General features: G+C 36.3%; 2 protein-coding genes across 3 annotated transcripts; one reads left to right on the top strand and one right to left on the bottom strand.

Annotated features, from left to right (window-relative positions):
- LOC113504750 (isopentenyl-diphosphate Delta-isomerase 1-like) lies at positions 1-3,838 on the bottom strand (the record flags this gene model as incomplete). 2 transcript variants are annotated; one of them, XM_026887179.1, is given in 6 exon segments in its annotated part: positions 1-293; positions 704-879; positions 1,579-1,707; positions 2,052-2,237; positions 2,682-2,801; positions 3,721-3,838. In XM_026887179.1, coding segments are annotated over 5 exon segments (762 nt in total). In that variant the 5' UTR covers positions 3,721-3,838.
- Positions 3,839-3,891: 53 nt separating this feature from the next.
- Positions 3,892-16,548, top strand: LOC113504731 (kinesin-like protein KIN-7L, chloroplastic). Its single transcript, XM_026887151.1, has 10 exons — positions 3,892-3,965; positions 4,579-4,657; positions 5,254-5,367; positions 5,719-5,906; positions 10,558-10,706; positions 11,362-11,536; positions 12,384-12,484; positions 12,910-13,017; positions 13,788-13,969; positions 14,041-16,548. The coding sequence occupies exons 4-10, from the start codon at positions 5,821-5,823 to the stop codon at positions 16,261-16,263; spliced, it is 3,024 nt and encodes a 1,007-aa protein (XP_026742952.1). The 5' UTR covers positions 3,892-3,965; positions 4,579-4,657; positions 5,254-5,367; positions 5,719-5,820; the 3' UTR covers positions 16,264-16,548.
- Positions 16,549-16,589: the final 41 nt, after the last annotated feature.

The raw sequence follows: 16,589 nt of genomic DNA, 5'->3' as shown, positions 1-16,589 counted from the left end.
TAAAGGCAAAATCTCCATAAAGCTGTATTTTTTTTTTACCTATCTTCTGACAAAGAACAAAGCGTTGCCTGAATAAAATCGCTCCATACTCCTTGTTATAATAAAATAAAACTGTTCTACATCTACGATAAGGCGGGGAGGCCTATTTAGTATTTTCAGTCATAAACTTGTGTATCTTGTCGGGCTCCGCGAGCTCCTTCAGCCGGTGCAGGTTGTCCCACCAGAGCTTCAGTCGATGGCGACGGATCATGTTGAACCACGGCGTGATGGGCCCCTCTAGGGTCGGGAGGTACCTGCTCCAAATATATGATGTTTATTTTATCTGAACTATAGAATGTGCGAAAATGTTTGTATTGTATAACATGCTAGTTGATGTCTAACAGTATAAACCTTGGTTTAGAGTTAAAGTAAGCTTTCACTGTTTTGCCAGAAATTAATAATACTCAATTCTGTTAAATTCATTTTATCTGACAAGCATATATATCATGGTATTTGGGGGCTCGAGTGTAAAGAAAATGGTTTCGTTTCGAGAAAAATTCCGGTGTAATCCCTATTAACTTACTACTGCTTTTTAAACCGCAACAGATAACGTTTGATTGCTATTAAAACTAATTACGAATATCTTCACACCTGGCTCTGAACGGTCTACTTCAGTCTTTATAGATTGCAGGAACCAGAACAGGTGTACCAGACGAATACTTACGCGTTAAATTCAGATTTAGGCACGAAGCAGTACTCGGAGATTTCGTTGGAGTTCGGTTTGACCTTGACGTCGCCCTGGAAGAAGAGGACGTGGTCGATCTCGTGCTCGCCGAACACGCCGTCGCCGGGATCGTGGTAGTGCACGCGGGTCATGAAAGTGAACAACTCGGGGTCCATCTGTGGGGATTAACAGTTTATGGAGTGACATGGTAATTAATAGGCAAGTATCATATTCATAATACACAATATAATACTAGTTTATACAGCGTGGCGCCATAATGGTGACATTCATGATGTCACCCTTGTATCACCACGCTTCATATTATTTTCATACTTTTGCTTCTTTTGGTATCATGGACTAAGCAGTACAAAGTTTGCCAGACAGTTATTTATATGTATTTTAAAATATCAGTATAATTATGTTCCAGTGCTGGGCCAGGCCTCTACCCGTATATGGAAGCTTGGATCATCATGCTAGCCCACTGAGGGTTGGCGATAATATCGACACATCAAGAAAGTTAACAAAGTAAATTGGTAATTAACAAACAATTATCAAAGAAGGTAGGTGTGTTCTGGTAGTTCCATGGTACAAATTATAGAAATGCTGATGTAATTTTGTAATTCGAAGTCAAATTTGTTTCTGATGGACATACTCAGTACTGTAAGCTATGTAAATTTTATTTATGGATTCAAAAGATGCGTGAAAGATAAATAATTATATTACCTACTATAAAATATTGTTTTTGGTTTTAAACCAGAACATATCCATTTTTTTATAAAGAAAAGACAACCTATTTCTTCTCAATCAGTATCAAACAAGCTAGTAAGATCTGGAACAAGTTAGCATTGTTTAAAATTTTATGCTGATTTCCTTACATGATCTAAGGGGATGCCCAGTTCGTGGTGGAGCCTGCGCCGCGCGGCTGTGATGACGTCTTCAGCCTTGTCATCTAAATACAATGGGTGGCTGCAGCAGGCATTCGAGTAGTAATCAGGATATGTCACCTGAGCACAAAAACTTTAAGTTATAATATAATATAACTATAGGTATGTGTATTACATCTTATTCTTCAAAAAACAATTGGACAATAGCTATCAGCTTCGACACAAGAGCAAAGTGATTTTTGATTTCATAATATGTATTGTAGTCTGCAATATGAAGGGATGATGAAAGAATTCAAACAGTTGCATATTCTGCAAGTGCATTTATGTGCTATCAGATTTTTTATTCACATAAGCAACTGTGTATTAGGATATCAATGTGATATAGACATAAAAATGGACCGGATGGTTTGATGTACTAGTATGGATTGAAGGCTGAATTATGTCAAATTTGAACAAAATCTTACTTTTTGACTAGATCTTCTCTGCAGCAACATGTCCCCTCTCTTGTTGAACAGGAACACACTGAAGGCACGGTGCAGCAGGATCTTGCCATCATCCCCCACTTTGTGGCACTCCCTCTTAGTAGCTGTACCAAGAAAGTTGTCCTTCTCATCAACTACCAGGCATATGTCCCTGTCTAGAGCTTCTAACTGAAAACAAATAAAATGTTATTACCTATTGTTCTTTATTATTTACTGTGTCAGTTTTATATTCAATATCCTATTATCCTTTATTAATTTAATTATTGTAGTAATAAAAAAAAACCTATTAGCTTTGTCATTTTTTTTCTATTAGGAAGATGATTGGTAAATAATATTATTTGATAATAGACCCCTCACTTAGTTGTGACCTAACAAACAATTTTATATTTATTCAGGGCAAAGGTCTTATTTACCGGAAATCAAATATAATAATATAGTACATTTAGTTATAAGTGTCTGCACTACTAAAAGCATTGTTAAAAACATTACGAAAGTATGTTCCGTTCCCACAGACAAACCGTTAAATAGTTTTGTGGGGCATAGATTTTAAGATACTGTGTAAAAAACACTAATAAAGAAAAATAATAAAATCACCAATAATACAAGTCTCACCTGCACAGCATCAACTCCATCTTTTTCTACAGGCTGTGGTTTTGAGGGTTCTGATGCAAGCGTCCTCTTCTCCACGCGTACTGTGTTCCACAACGACCTGGTGAGGCTTCTTACTAGCATCTTGTGGGAACAAATGAGGAATAAACATTAATATCAGTTCCATTTATATCAGACAATGGCTATTTTCATGGTAATGTTGATGGTTATCTCTTGGTGTCACAATGAAATAGAATGAGCTGATGACACGTAAAGATGTTTTAGTGATTTGCATATGAATTTCACTATGGTTGTTAACTATTGTAAAAGGATGTTAAATTTTAGATTTTAAGTATCTTTTGTACGATATTTTAAAAAAAAATTATACACAATTTGATCACAACATTTTTGCCTAGTAAAATTTCTATAAACAGACATAATACAAGACACATTTCCTCCTCTCTCCCATTATAATGCTATGCTGTTCCCGCCAGGATCCAAAATAGTCTCTATATTAGACCCCACCAGCTAATGTAAATTTATAAATGTACCTACATTCTGAAACACAGTAAAAATATTGAGTTTTGAGTAAGGTCTTACATCCAATGACAGGTTACGTTGCATCCAATTTCATTACATAGTTTTAGATTAACACTACACGCAGATATGAACATTGTTGACAATAAACATGGATGTTGAAATATATTTGTAAATTATCCCATCTTTGACCCATATTTAGAAAACCCTAATGTAAAAATGTATTTATTTATATAAAACAAGACGTGAAGTAGGTGATGGTAGAGTAAGTTCAAGGAATAATTGAAAATGTACATAGAACAATCATTAGACTTCATTCAATTACCAGATAACATGTATTTATAGCGGCGTTTATAAAAAGATGTACTTGATTACAAAGTTGTCACGAGTTGTACCGAATTAGTAAATATACACACAAAATATGTATAATATCACTAATGCAGAACTATTTTAGCACTTGTTTTACGAGTTTCTTGTAAGATGATTTTTTTAACGTTTCAGAGCACACGTAATATAAAAGTAATACCTTTTTGTTTTTACCACAACTTTCAATTTCCAACAGCAATTTCTGCTGCGATCATTAAGTTATTTGGAATATTTTAGAAATCTTTCATAAACTCGGCCAAGTTAATAAAATGTCTAGGCCGCTAGTGATGTATTATCGTAATTTAGTGACATTGACGTTTGACACTTTGACAATGAAAACCGTTTTACTTTTTGTTTTTATATTTAGTTACTTTATTAACCGGTAGAAAAATCTTACTAAACGAAGTACGTATTTTGAAATTCATTAAATTATAGATAAAAGGATAGATAAGATTATTGTCGTACTGTAGCTGCATTTAATACCCTTTGTGATAAATATGTGGAGAATGTGTTTGTTGCTATCATTTCATAATCTTTTTTTATGCTGTAAAACTAAACTGCTGTATTATTTAAGATTAAAGGACACTTAGCACTATGTAATTGACTATAGTTCTTTCTGTGAACTGTACACTACAAGCCCGTACAATAAACTCGCTAAACAAATATCAGCTAGTAGGGAGCAAGCTATTTTTAAGTTAATTATGCCTTCCTTGTATTATGGAACTACAGGAAGGGTGCGCCGATCTTAAAATAACTTTGTCTAATAACAACACGGGCTTTCTTAAAATTCTGTTCATTATGCGCTCAACTTGCATTATTGTAGAGTCGCTTACTTATTTAATTGTAATAAGTGGACAGTATATTTTATTTTAAATAAAAAAAAAAATCAAATGTCGAACGTTAAACTTGCGATTCGTGTCCGGCCGTTTACAGAAAAGTTAGTTAATTACTTTTAAAGTTATATAAAAAAAAAAACAAAGAAAAATGTTCAGATGTGTAAAGTGATATTTGTTCACAGGGAATTAAAAGCACAAAAAGATCGCCCACCAGTTGTGAATGTAGTTGATGAAAATACTGTTACAATTACTAATAACAAAGTAAGTGCCGTTTACATCATATTTTTGTAAAAACATAATTTATTCCTGTCGGATGCATGTATTTTACTTTTGTCAAATGATGCATAAACTTTACCAAACGACATGAATAAATATTATTTTTAGATTTAATTTGATTAGGAAATTATATTTCCATAAGTAACATCACTTCATCGCGAACATGAATTACCAATTTTTTTTTAATTAAGTGCATTTTCTATTCAAAACAAATTAATAAATTAAAAATTAAATTCAATAAATTTCGATTCGTGGAGTAATCGAATGCGTTAAAGAAAACTGCAACGATATTGTTTTATTTATTTTAGATAGAGTTTAGATTACATATTTATTTTGTTGATTACCCGAATTCGAAATGTAGATATCTAATGTTATTCAAAGTCAGACTTTGTCTCAGGGGCTATTTTACAAAAAAATCAAATGTGGCTATTGAACGGTTAATGAATTAGATAATCTGTATATTTTAGTGCATGAATGACTAGTAGCAAATGCAAAGAAGAGATTGCCAGAGAAGGCACGAATATTTTGTATTAGGTATTTTGGCAATGGAACACTTTCTGATTAGAAATATCTTTGCTCAGGTAAGTGTATCAGGCGCTGGCGACAGCAGGGAGCGGACACGCCGGTACTATGCGGATTATACATTCGACAGTTGCTGTCCCATCTCGCATCCATCCTATGCTTCACAGGATAAGGTGAGACAGAAAATAATATATAAAATAGAGAAAAATATTGCAAAATAAATTAGATACATAGGTATGTGACCTTATTATTGAATTCGACGTTAATAAAAGTTCCGTTCAGCGTTTCCCGCAGTAAGTAATTGAATGCTTGTGTAACCGGTGTCTTTTCAAACATTAGAGTCACACGCGCCAGGGCGCCCAGACTCAGGACGAGCATTTATCACACCCACGCTTGTCCTATGCGGGAATCAAACCCGCGAAACGTAGCGCCCAGTAGGTTTGGCGTGACAACAACTCGTCGATTAGGCAAATAATGCTATAGATACTTAAACCTACGTATCACATCTTAACATTATTTATTAGGTATTCGAGTCAATCGGGCAGGAGGTGATAACGAGCGTGTCTCGGGGATGTTCAGCATGCGTGCTGGCGTACGGGCAGAGCGCCACCGGCAAGACTCATACCATGATGGGCACGGAGACCCAACCCGGGCTGATACCGCGCGTCTGCAAGGCCTTGTATGAACTGCAGCCGGTTGATTTCACTATCAGGTAATTATTCCTCTTGTTTTATCGCTGACCATGTCAGGGCCCCGATTCTGCTATTTACAATGGCCTATGAATGAATGGCAATTGTATTAAATTGGAAATTATTTCTATTCTCTTAAGCATTTTGCCAATACAGTAATTTATTGGAAGTTATTTGTATTGATCTTGAGTATACCGTCCCGTACTAAATTTCCAATTATTATGTAGAAAAATGTTTAAGAGAATACGAAAATTGTAATTTTAAGCCAAATTTCATTCATTCATTGTCTGGCTCTGGACTTCAAAAGAGACTGACCCCTTGAGTTTGTTTCGACATTTCTTCTCAGGGTAGTCAGATAGGAAATGTCGACCCCAGCGTTCTCAAAAAATAAGACATGTAAAAGTGATGATATATCCTACTTTCAGTATAAATGATTTCATTTCATTTCATCGGCCATTGTAATTAGCAGAATTGGGGCCCTGTTCTTTCTACTTTAGAAACCATGCTGATCGAAGAATACCAGGTAATTATTACTTGATCAATTTAGCTACCGGTATCTCCAACTTGGACTGCAACATACTCATTTTGATTTATGTTTTCGTTATATTTAGCGGATCTGTATCTAGTTTTGATTCTTAATGATTGATACAAATAGATATTGCAAGTCATGACTGCTTTCACACATGTTCAAGGTCCACTGAAGTAATAGTCAATTTAGAGAAATCGTAAAATGCCACTCATGAGGTGATCCAAATTTATTATCTCAGATTGCAAAAAAATGCAAAACGTTTTTGTCTACCGCGCCTAGGTATGCATAATTTATACGCCAAAGAAGAAGAATACTCTCCGTTATAACTAATTATGTAAGCATATTTTTCTTCTGTTGGGTGGCATAGACTGTACTCTAACTCACCAAATCACATAACATTTTTTTCAAACGACTCCCGTTGTCATTAATATAATATTCGTGTCAAAGGGGTTCACGAACATTTTTGCCGTCAAAGATGTCTACCCACAATTCTAGACTTGTCTGGCAGTAGACCGTCGACCGGTACCTATACTTTCTTGAAAACTACATTTCGCATAATATATGCAGTGTTTACGTTTATACCAAAACGCCGTTTGTTTTCGGAAAGTAAATTGTTTTCTATCATTTTATGCATTCGTGTGAAGCAGCCGTATGTGTGACGGCACGCGATACGATTGCCGAAATGAAATGGGTGTCGCGTCATTATTTCAAAGGCGCCAATTTTTTCACGTTAAACGATTGTGATTATTATAATGCGTGACTTGTGAACGTAGTCACTGGGATTCCACTAGTTTGAAGTTTATTCTGATTCCGGTATCTCCTTAGCGAACTTTTTTGTTTGGGTGTTAAGATGCCTTGACAATGCTCCAAAGTTTCAAAGTTTACATAAGACTTTAAGATTGGCTTTCTTATAGACTTTAGGAGTAAATATAAGATCTCTAAGAAGGATGTTTGACGATATACTGATTTTTTACTCGATACCCACTGCGGTCATTCCCTTAAACAAACTTTCTTCGGAATTAGTTGCGGGTTTCTGTTTGAAACTTTTTATGATTGTGTTCGTAACACTCGGGTAATATATTGTTGGTTGTATTCGATTAAGTTTGAATGGTAATAAAGACAGGCACCGTAGCTTCCTGACGTCAAGGCTGAAACGACACGCGAGCCTTTAACACCCGGCCATCGAGGCTTTATCTGCGCTAATATATCTCCCTACGTTACATGTGTTGCTATCATAGACACCTGTTTAATACAGCAATCATTAGAAATGAAGGTGGTGTATTTGCGTTGCAAAGGTTTAAGACATTTCCATTTCGTATTTTTTTTTATGTTATAGTGCAGGTTCATATATGAAAGCTACAGGTAAAGGTGACAATTTAGTGGAGACTTTTGCGTTTTGCTATAAAAATAGACTAACAAAGCTGACACTTTTTTACATTTTCGTACAGATGTAGAAGAAAACTTTCCCCTATCGGGCCCGCGAGATTATCCGAATGTCCTACCGCGACACTGGACACGAATTCTAAAGGAGGGAACATGAGTGTATTTTAGTCAGTCTGACACTCCCTTCCCCTAACCTAAAGCGGGAAGAGTCAGTTAATGATTTATTATTCGAAAAAATGGGTCAAGTTCCTTCGGGATTTAGCCAGAGAAGAAAAAAAGTCTTAATCTTATCAGGTTCTCAAAAAATAATGTTTGTTTCATACTCTCAAATGACAAGTAATTTTTACCTACGTAGATACATTATGGAATGATAGAGATTCACTACGTCATGAAACGAGCATTTTTATTTTCACTTGCTGACTGTGTTAAATCTATTAGTTTAAATAAGATACGTGTTGCCAAAACCTAAATGATAAACGTTCGTATCGTGTTAGCACCCAAAGTTCAAAACAAAGACGAGGAAGTTAAAAAGTTTTCAGTTTTCATTAAAGGGATTGTCATTTTAAAGATATTGTTCGTTATGTAGCATGCTTCAGTGTAGGGTGAACTGTGGGGGGTGTCGGGTCAGCTACTGGATGATATTAGTGAGGTAGTCACAGTAAGGTTTCAGTGCTAGTCGGGTTCGCCACCCCACGGCAGTCGTGGCGAGCGCCCAGCGTTCACAGGAATAAACGTTGTGATTGTTTTCTTAGGAAAATAAAACAGGTGAGATGATTTATAAAATAATAGTAGTAAGATATTAAATTTATTTATTTCGTCATGCACTGTTTAAATTATTTCTTATTGACGATATAACTTAAGAGCGTGGCGGGCGATAGTGTAGTAATTTTGTTGTTTATTCTTCTTACGTTATTTTTGTACGGACATTCATAGAATAGTATGCTGGTTCAAAAAAAAATGATGTCAATGTAGAGTGACAAGCGCTATTCTCGGTAGTCAGATTAATACCTAAAATATGTCTGAAAAGACGAATGCATGAACATTTTAGAAAATATGACACGTGGAAAGCTTGCAACACGAAATATATTTACGCAGGTGAAAACATTGTCTAATCTCTTGATCTTTTGCCTGATCCTATGGTCTGTTATAATACTTGTCTCCCTATTGGTTCTCATAGATTTTTATAGTTTCATCCAATTTTCAACGATTCTTTAATGCGAAATAATAACATTTACATGTATAAAGGAATTAAATTCGTGTCTTTTTAGGCACTAGTGGGCAGTTAATATCAAGAACTATTGAATCGAAAATTATATATTCTTCTATCATTAGAAACCCACATTATTTGTTGATGTCGAAGGCAAAAGTAATATATTAACTCATAAAATATTGCTCCACGAATTGGCTACAAGTCAATAAAATAAACTATTCAAATAGGTCTATTACTAACAGACTACAGTCTAAAAATATAGTTATCGTGTGAATTAAAAAGTTTCACTAATGTTTACCTCCATGGTGTTGACTTGTTTTATAGTGTCTGTATCACACAGTGCCGAGGTGTCTGCCCCCAGACCTCACGTAACACCACCGACTATTGCGAGCAGCAATAACGGGTTATTACTCATGAACACCAAGCAAATGGAAACATTCACCCTTATATTACTTCGTAAACTATTTTTGAACTTTTAAAACGCTAAGTTTACGTGTTGAGATGGAAAAACTATGAAGAACTATGTCATGCTGTCTCTTTTGTAAAGTATTAACGTAATTTTTCCTTTTTTTTACTTATATTCATTAACACAATAAGCCTCGGCGGATGTTAAGCCTTTCGTTGTCACAAGGCTATAATTATAGGCTCTAATTTAAATCGTAATTTTCTATTGACAAGAAAACGGGATACTTAATTAAGGTAAAATTAATTTAACCTCATCTTTTGATAAAATATTTAGCTTAATTATGATCACGTGAATGCTCATAAGAACCTATGCAAATATAGGTCAAACTAGTTAAACTTATTTGTACATAGTTAAAACAAAGTTCAAAACATAGTTTCCGCTTTTAAATTACTGTATGATTTATTTGACGATAATTACCGTGGTCGTGACTTACTGCTGTTAAGACAGTTTGAAATCAGTTCGGAACTTGTGATGGCTGGACATTTATACTATTGCTTCTTTTAAGAAACATTTTAACACAATACTACCTATATAAAGTGAAACTTTGCTAGTGTGTATGTTTGTCAATTCTGCAAGCTAAAGCCAACCGACCAATTTGGTTGAAAGTTTGCTGCCACCCTAGATTAACTTAAAAGTATCCGACAGCGTTACAAGGAGGGGATTTATCAGATAACCGACTTTCACGCGAGTAAAGTCGCTGAAAAAGATAGTTGTTTAATAACTCTTATTTCTGGTGGATGTTTACTAACACATGACATGATGCAATTTGTTGTGCATAGGTAACCTAGTTTAATGTAGTTGCCATGTCTGTTTGGTCATGGACATAACAGATTATTAAATTGGTTTTTTATAGTCTTAAACTCTCGCGATTTAGCAGAGCATAGACGAGTTTTGCAATAGTGTGTACATTCCAAAATCAGGGTCATGTAACATAAATACTAGATTTAATGTTCTCGGCACAGAATCAGCTAAAGTGGTGCAGAAATAAAATCCTCTTCTATTGCTCTGCAACAAATTCGCTAATAACTATAAATGTTTACATTATTTGCATTTAATTATGTACTTTATTTATTTATTATTGTCAAGTTTCCTTGAGATTTACAACGAGAGGGTTCACGACCTGCTGTCTGGTGAGGTTCCCCTGCCTCCTTGCCACTCGCTGCCGCGGCGGAAAGGCAACGCCCGGAAGGATCTGCGCGTACGAGAGCATCCCTCGAAAGGACCCTACGTACAGAGTAAGAGACCACAATTCTATCCATTAGAGAGACTATCACCACCTCTTGGTGTAGCACTATTTTAGATGTGGAAGCGAAACGGAGCGCGATGCGGCGTGGAGTGTTTCTGCCTTTTACTGCAACTGCAGTGCTAGGAACACGTCATGGAGGTTGTACCTAATATATGTACTACATATAATATGCTACAGATTGATTATTGTCCGCAGCTTACTAATTTAACTTGCATTCCAATGTTTGTAGGCCACTCCAAATTTGCTAGTCATTGTGTCTTACAATTTAATCATGACCTGATTGTGGTTTTATAACTTTGATAGGTATCCTATTAAATAACAAGAATAAGATCAATCTTTATTAACTACTAATTTTATGATTATTAACAGTTAAAAAGTGCAATGCAGTGTTAGATTTTTTTGGGACTAGCCCCACACGTGCCCGTTATTGCAACTCCTGTAAGCCAGGGTCTACAATGAAACCAACGAAAATCACCGAAACACTTAAGCTCGGTATGTCCAATTCCCCAAGTCCAGGGCAAACAATTAACTGCCTTGGAACCCGCAATTTTTTTTTATATTATTCAGAAATGGCAATTGGGATACTGTAGAGGGCGGAATCGTTTAAAGTCGCTTTGTTTTAATACCTCTTCCTTTCTGGCTAGACCTTCGCCGCGTAGCAGTCCAGGATGCCGAAGCTCTATTAACTCTAGTAGAAGAAGGCACTCGTCGTCGGCGCACTGCCTCCACTCGCCGCAACTCCACCTCATCGAGGTCTCACGCTTTGCTAGAGATCACCACACCTCATGCTACACTGCATCTCGCTGATCTAGCTGGGAGGTAGCCAGAACACTTAATTCACATTATATTATAGTTAGGTTATAGGTACTTAATATAATGTAATGTGAACTAGGAAATAATGTAACATTAACATCCTTATTAAAATGACCAAGTACACAGACCAGCATTAAAAGATCGACTGTTAACTAGCGGCAAAAAATTATTTGCTACATTACAAAAGTTCATATTAAACCACCGCTTATCAGGTGTGCTGCAAAATCAACAACTTTTTAACGATCCTAACTCATTTTCCCAAGTATTGAGGTTTCAGCAAGATCTAAAGTATTAGCAAAATTAAAGTAGCTTTGACAACATAAACCCATGTCGAACTACCTGCTTACTCATTTGAGGATTACGATCGAGACACAGGTACATACGTCTTATAAATATATGTTAAGAGAATACCTGTTGTGGGCTAATGCTGTTAATCTATCGCCGTGTAAGCTTCAACGAACTGGGGAAGCCCTACGTGCGCACTACGCAAGAAAATTAACAAGTTGCAAATTCATGTTTACAGTTCCATATGTGGACAACTGGATTTTTAAATGTATTCGTTCTGGCTCAAGTTGCTGCTCAATGTTGATTAGGCCAACGGTTTTTCAAATGCCATTTTTTTATAAATCGTAAAGAAATTGCAATGAAACTACTTTTACGGATTTTATCGCGGTTTAATTTTTGATTTTAGTTCCCGACGTTTCGAAACGTTTGCAGGTATCATGTTACCATTAACATTCCACTAACTTTCGCGTAAACCTAAGAAATCACTAAATTGTAAAGGGTTTCATTATATGACGTATATCTGATTTTTTTTTATGCAATTGAAATATGATGCTCGATTTGTGCATAGCGAGAAGGCAAGTTGGGAGGGCTGTGGCGGCGGCCGGCAGAAGGAAGGCGCCAATATCAACAAGTCTTTGGTGGCACTTAGCAACGTCATTTCCGCTCTCGGTGAGTTATAAATACGAGGCTTTAATTGACTAATTTAACTTTCAAGTCAACCTACTTGCATAATCTCCTACTGCTCTACATTTTAAACAAAAGTAAATTATGAATAGTGTTCAATAGGAAACGTAACATAACATCCAATTGTTTTTTAACAAACAGTTGTAATAATTGATTTAGGTGTCTGAAATTCACAGTATTTCACTAATTAGATAATAATAACGGGTCTCATAATAAGATTTTCTGCCCTCGAAATATTGTAAATAGTAGCAATACTACATTGCAGCCAAGATGTCTGATATCTTCTTTCTAAGAGCCGTATACCTCTGCCCATATTTTATATATCGTTTGAATTTTAGGCGTGAAGTCGTTGTGTAGAGTGTTTAGTGTGTTGATATGGGTTTCTATGTGAATGCATTGTTTTATTTCAGTGAGTGGCGGTACTGGTCGTGGCAGGTTCGTCCCGTACCGTGACTCCGCTCTCACGTGGCTGCTGAAGGATTGCTTTACAGGGGGAGCTGCCACATTCATTATCGCAAGTATGTGCTAATTGTGTATGATCTATCACTGATTTCGTCAAAGTCACATATGCCGTATAAATCCGTTTTCTAAAACGTCAGTTCCTTTTGGACCATTATGAATATTTAAGGATTTTTTTCTTGTTATGTAATTTCACGGATAGCCGAGTGGTTGAGCTCACCGAGACGTGTTGCGGGTTCGATCCTCGCGTAAGACAAGCGTCTATTTCTCAATGTTGTTTTGTTTTTATCGCTTGCTCTACATTTCACTAGAAAGCTACCTGTTATTATCAAATCAATATACGAGTATGTACACGGTTTTTTGCATAACAGTCGAATTTACGGAATTCAGAAGTAGACGGATTACTATCTAAAACATAACTGGTTTTAGAAAATCGTCCAAAGTCGATGCTCTTAAGAGACGCGGCCTTGGCATACATAATATGCATTAGTAGGTAGCAATGATTATGACACTCATTACGTACTTCAGAAATGTGGAAATTTCTCTTGATCTTGATCCGAATAACGATCATCCACAGACATGTATATCTTGCATACTTAACATTCTTCATCATCTTATGGATGGAGGCTTTAGCTTTTGAGAACTTGAACAGTTTTGATAGACATAATAACATACAGATCACATTGGTAATTTTGATGATAGGTAACTTGAAAACTTCTACAGTCTTTAATATTTTGAACAGTCAACATGACGTAGCCCTCTTTAAAAATTTTGGCCTTACGATTTTATGTTTAAGGTTTATTTTCTAGTTTCTATTATTGCATTATAGCTGTGTCACCAAGTGCGGCATGCTACGGTGAGTCTGCCTCCACTCTCCGCTGGGCGGCTCGGGCTCGTCAGCTGCCGACACCAAGAACCGTCAACTGCAACTCGCAAGTCGTGTCCAGGGCTGCCCTACAAGCCCAGCTCAACCAACTTATCGCTGAACTCACGAGGAACCACATCCGATATGTATGAGATCTTGATGATTTTTGTACGGTACTTTATCTATGGAATGAAGTATAGGTGACCGTTTTTTTCAGATACCTGAGACTGGAAGCATCACATTCGACGAAGAACATTGGACATTAAGAGCAAATGAACTTGTGTCAGAAACAAATGATTTAAATAAACCAGCAATCATAGGCAACCTTATCGATATGGTGCGTCCTAAGCTTGACGCTAACAACTCAGAATCAACCGCGTCGTCCGCTGCTAGCGGTAGCTCAGATGTCATCAACGCAATGGATAAGAACCTTAAGCTGACGACCGAGATTAATGAAGAAATGGACAAGTTATTTGGACCACCCTTAGAGAGAGCTAGCAGCGGAGATGACTTGAAAGTAATCGCACCTCTTAGACACAAAAAGAGACAATATAGATCACAAGAAGTTTTACCCATTGATAAAAGTTCTTTGGCTGGGCAGACAAGTAGTTTGGCAAATACTCTTCCCAGTCAAAGTGAAGTGCAAATCAACGCAGTACCCGATTCGAAAAAACTCAAAGTCCCACAAATAACCATTCTTCATGATAACCAGAGAGCAGAAATTGTTGCTTCAGTTACTGAAAGACTATATTCAAAACTTAAAAAGAAAGAAGAAGCCGCAGTATCTAAAATGGAAACGATGGTCGACAAGAAAATAGTTGAACCACTGAGCGAGTTAAAAATATGTACAAATGCAAGGCAGAGACTAATGGAGCTGAGTCAGAAAGCTTTACGAAATAAAAGAAGGATAGGTATACCGGCGCACACGCAGACGCGAGCGACGGTCACGCGAGTTAAAGACCAAGCTATAGATGTACAAAGTGATTTATACTCGTTCATTATAAAAAGTGGGTGTCCGTTTACATTATGCCGTGACGTAGCTACTGAAACGGTTCCTATGACACCCCGCTGTAAAGAAATAGCGGTCGGTCCTACGGCTTCTTTAATATTCAGCGACAGATCTACAGAAACAAAACGCGTGGCTTACAAGAATTCTTTTATGATGACTGATTTTGCAACCAAACAAGAAAACTGTACTCAAACGCAAATAGTACCACCACCTAGAAGAAGGAAACGTGCTTCGAATGTAGGAAAACATTGTTGCAGTAAGAATACTGATGATTATTCTGAGGGCTCTACTGTTGCACCAGTGATTAGCATAAACATATCACAATCGTATCCAGTGGATTCGGAATCTCAAAGTGACGATAACTCGGAGACGGAATTAAAAAATAGCATATCCAGTGTTGTGACGACTACTCCTGACCTACTTACAAATCATAGTACTGTGGACCCTCAGGGTGTCATAGAGATGGATGACGATAGCATTACTGTTTTAGTGAACGTTTTAGATCAAGCAAAGGGTCCTTTGCAAAATGGGAGTACATCAAAATCTGATAGTTTAAACAACCGCAGCGAGGAATTTCCAGAAACAGATGAGTTTGTGCTACCGAGAGTAAATCCTAACTCTGTGAAAACTTCAAAATCGGTTGAGATTAAAAATATGATATTAGGACGGAACGAAAATATGTATCCATATAACATAATACTTTCCCCGCCGAGAGAGAGAGATACAAAACGGATTGTTACTTTTAAGGACGATACAAGTTCAGATCCTACCCCTGGTGAAGTAGCTAAGAGTGACAACACAAATAAAAACGAAAATGTCTCCGAATTCACTTCATCTGATAAAGACCTTCCTGTAGAGAAAGATTATGAGAGCGTATATTCAGATTCAACAGAATCGAGTAAAATGGATTCTGATTCTTTTATTTGGAAAAAAGCTGGCAGTAGAACATTGGGTAGCTTAAGGAAAAACTACGTGCCTGTTTACAAAGGAACTAAATATCGAACTACGAAACCCAGAGACCGAAACGACATTTACGATTCGAAAACTGAAATTCACCCAAGAAGTTACTCAAATTGTTGTCGATCTGAAATAATAGATGTCAGTTCAACGGATAGTCGAGAAACAGATGCTCCAGAATACAAGTGTAGACGACGCCGACCATACTTTGACAGCAAATATTATTGTAACGAGAATGATGATAAAAATGAGTATAAAACCATCGAAACAAAACTATTTGATTCGTGCAATTATCTAGAAGACTCGGTTAACAGATATGAGAGTCGTATTCCACATTATAAGGGTTTGAATGACTGCGAAGTATCAAATCGGAGACCTAAAGATTATTTGCAGCATTTGGTACAATTAAGGCGAGAAGTGGTGAAAGCAGAAAGCGATAACACAGATAGTTCTATAGATGTATCTCATAAGTAAGTAAGGTTTGTAAGAATTGGTTTGTGTTTTAAATAAGAATAACAATCAAGAATGTATTTTTGTTACTAATATTTGATTAATAAAAGAGTTTTTTAATGCAGTTTGTTTTATTCTTCTGCTACGCATTTTTGCAGGGTGTGTTGGATTTAGCAGACTACCCTTCTTTATTAAGGTGCGGCTGTCTCTAAGACACCTATATCCCTTTTTACTTTACTACTACTTAATTTTTTATTCTAGATAATAGTCTATATGAAAAACTAGCTAATTTGTTTCATAAAAAGTGCACATTTTTTGTGAAATAGTTTTCAAGTTCATTATCTAAACAT

The sequence above is a fragment of the Trichoplusia ni genome, chromosome 23, assembly GCF_003590095.1.
Source record: "Trichoplusia ni isolate ovarian cell line Hi5 chromosome 23, tn1, whole genome shotgun sequence".
In the NCBI taxonomy this organism is placed as follows: Eukaryota; Metazoa; Arthropoda; class Insecta; order Lepidoptera; family Noctuidae; genus Trichoplusia; species Trichoplusia ni.
The sequence above is the reverse complement of the archived record's forward strand: the minus strand, read 5'-3'. Positions and strand labels throughout refer to the sequence as shown.

Excerpts from the sequence above, each read along its gene's own strand:
- LOC113504731 (XM_026887151.1), top strand. The coding sequence starts at position 5,821 with ATGATGGGCACGGAGACCCAACCCGGGCTGATACCGCGCGTCTGCAAG. Across the intron at positions 11,537-12,383 it reads CTCGCTGATCTAGCTGGGAG|CGAGAAGGCAAGTTGGGAGG; the intron begins GTAGCCAGAACA and ends ATTTGTGCATAG. Across the intron at positions 13,018-13,787 it reads TGCCACATTCATTATCGCAA|CTGTGTCACCAAGTGCGGCA; the intron begins GTATGTGCTAAT and ends ATTGCATTATAG.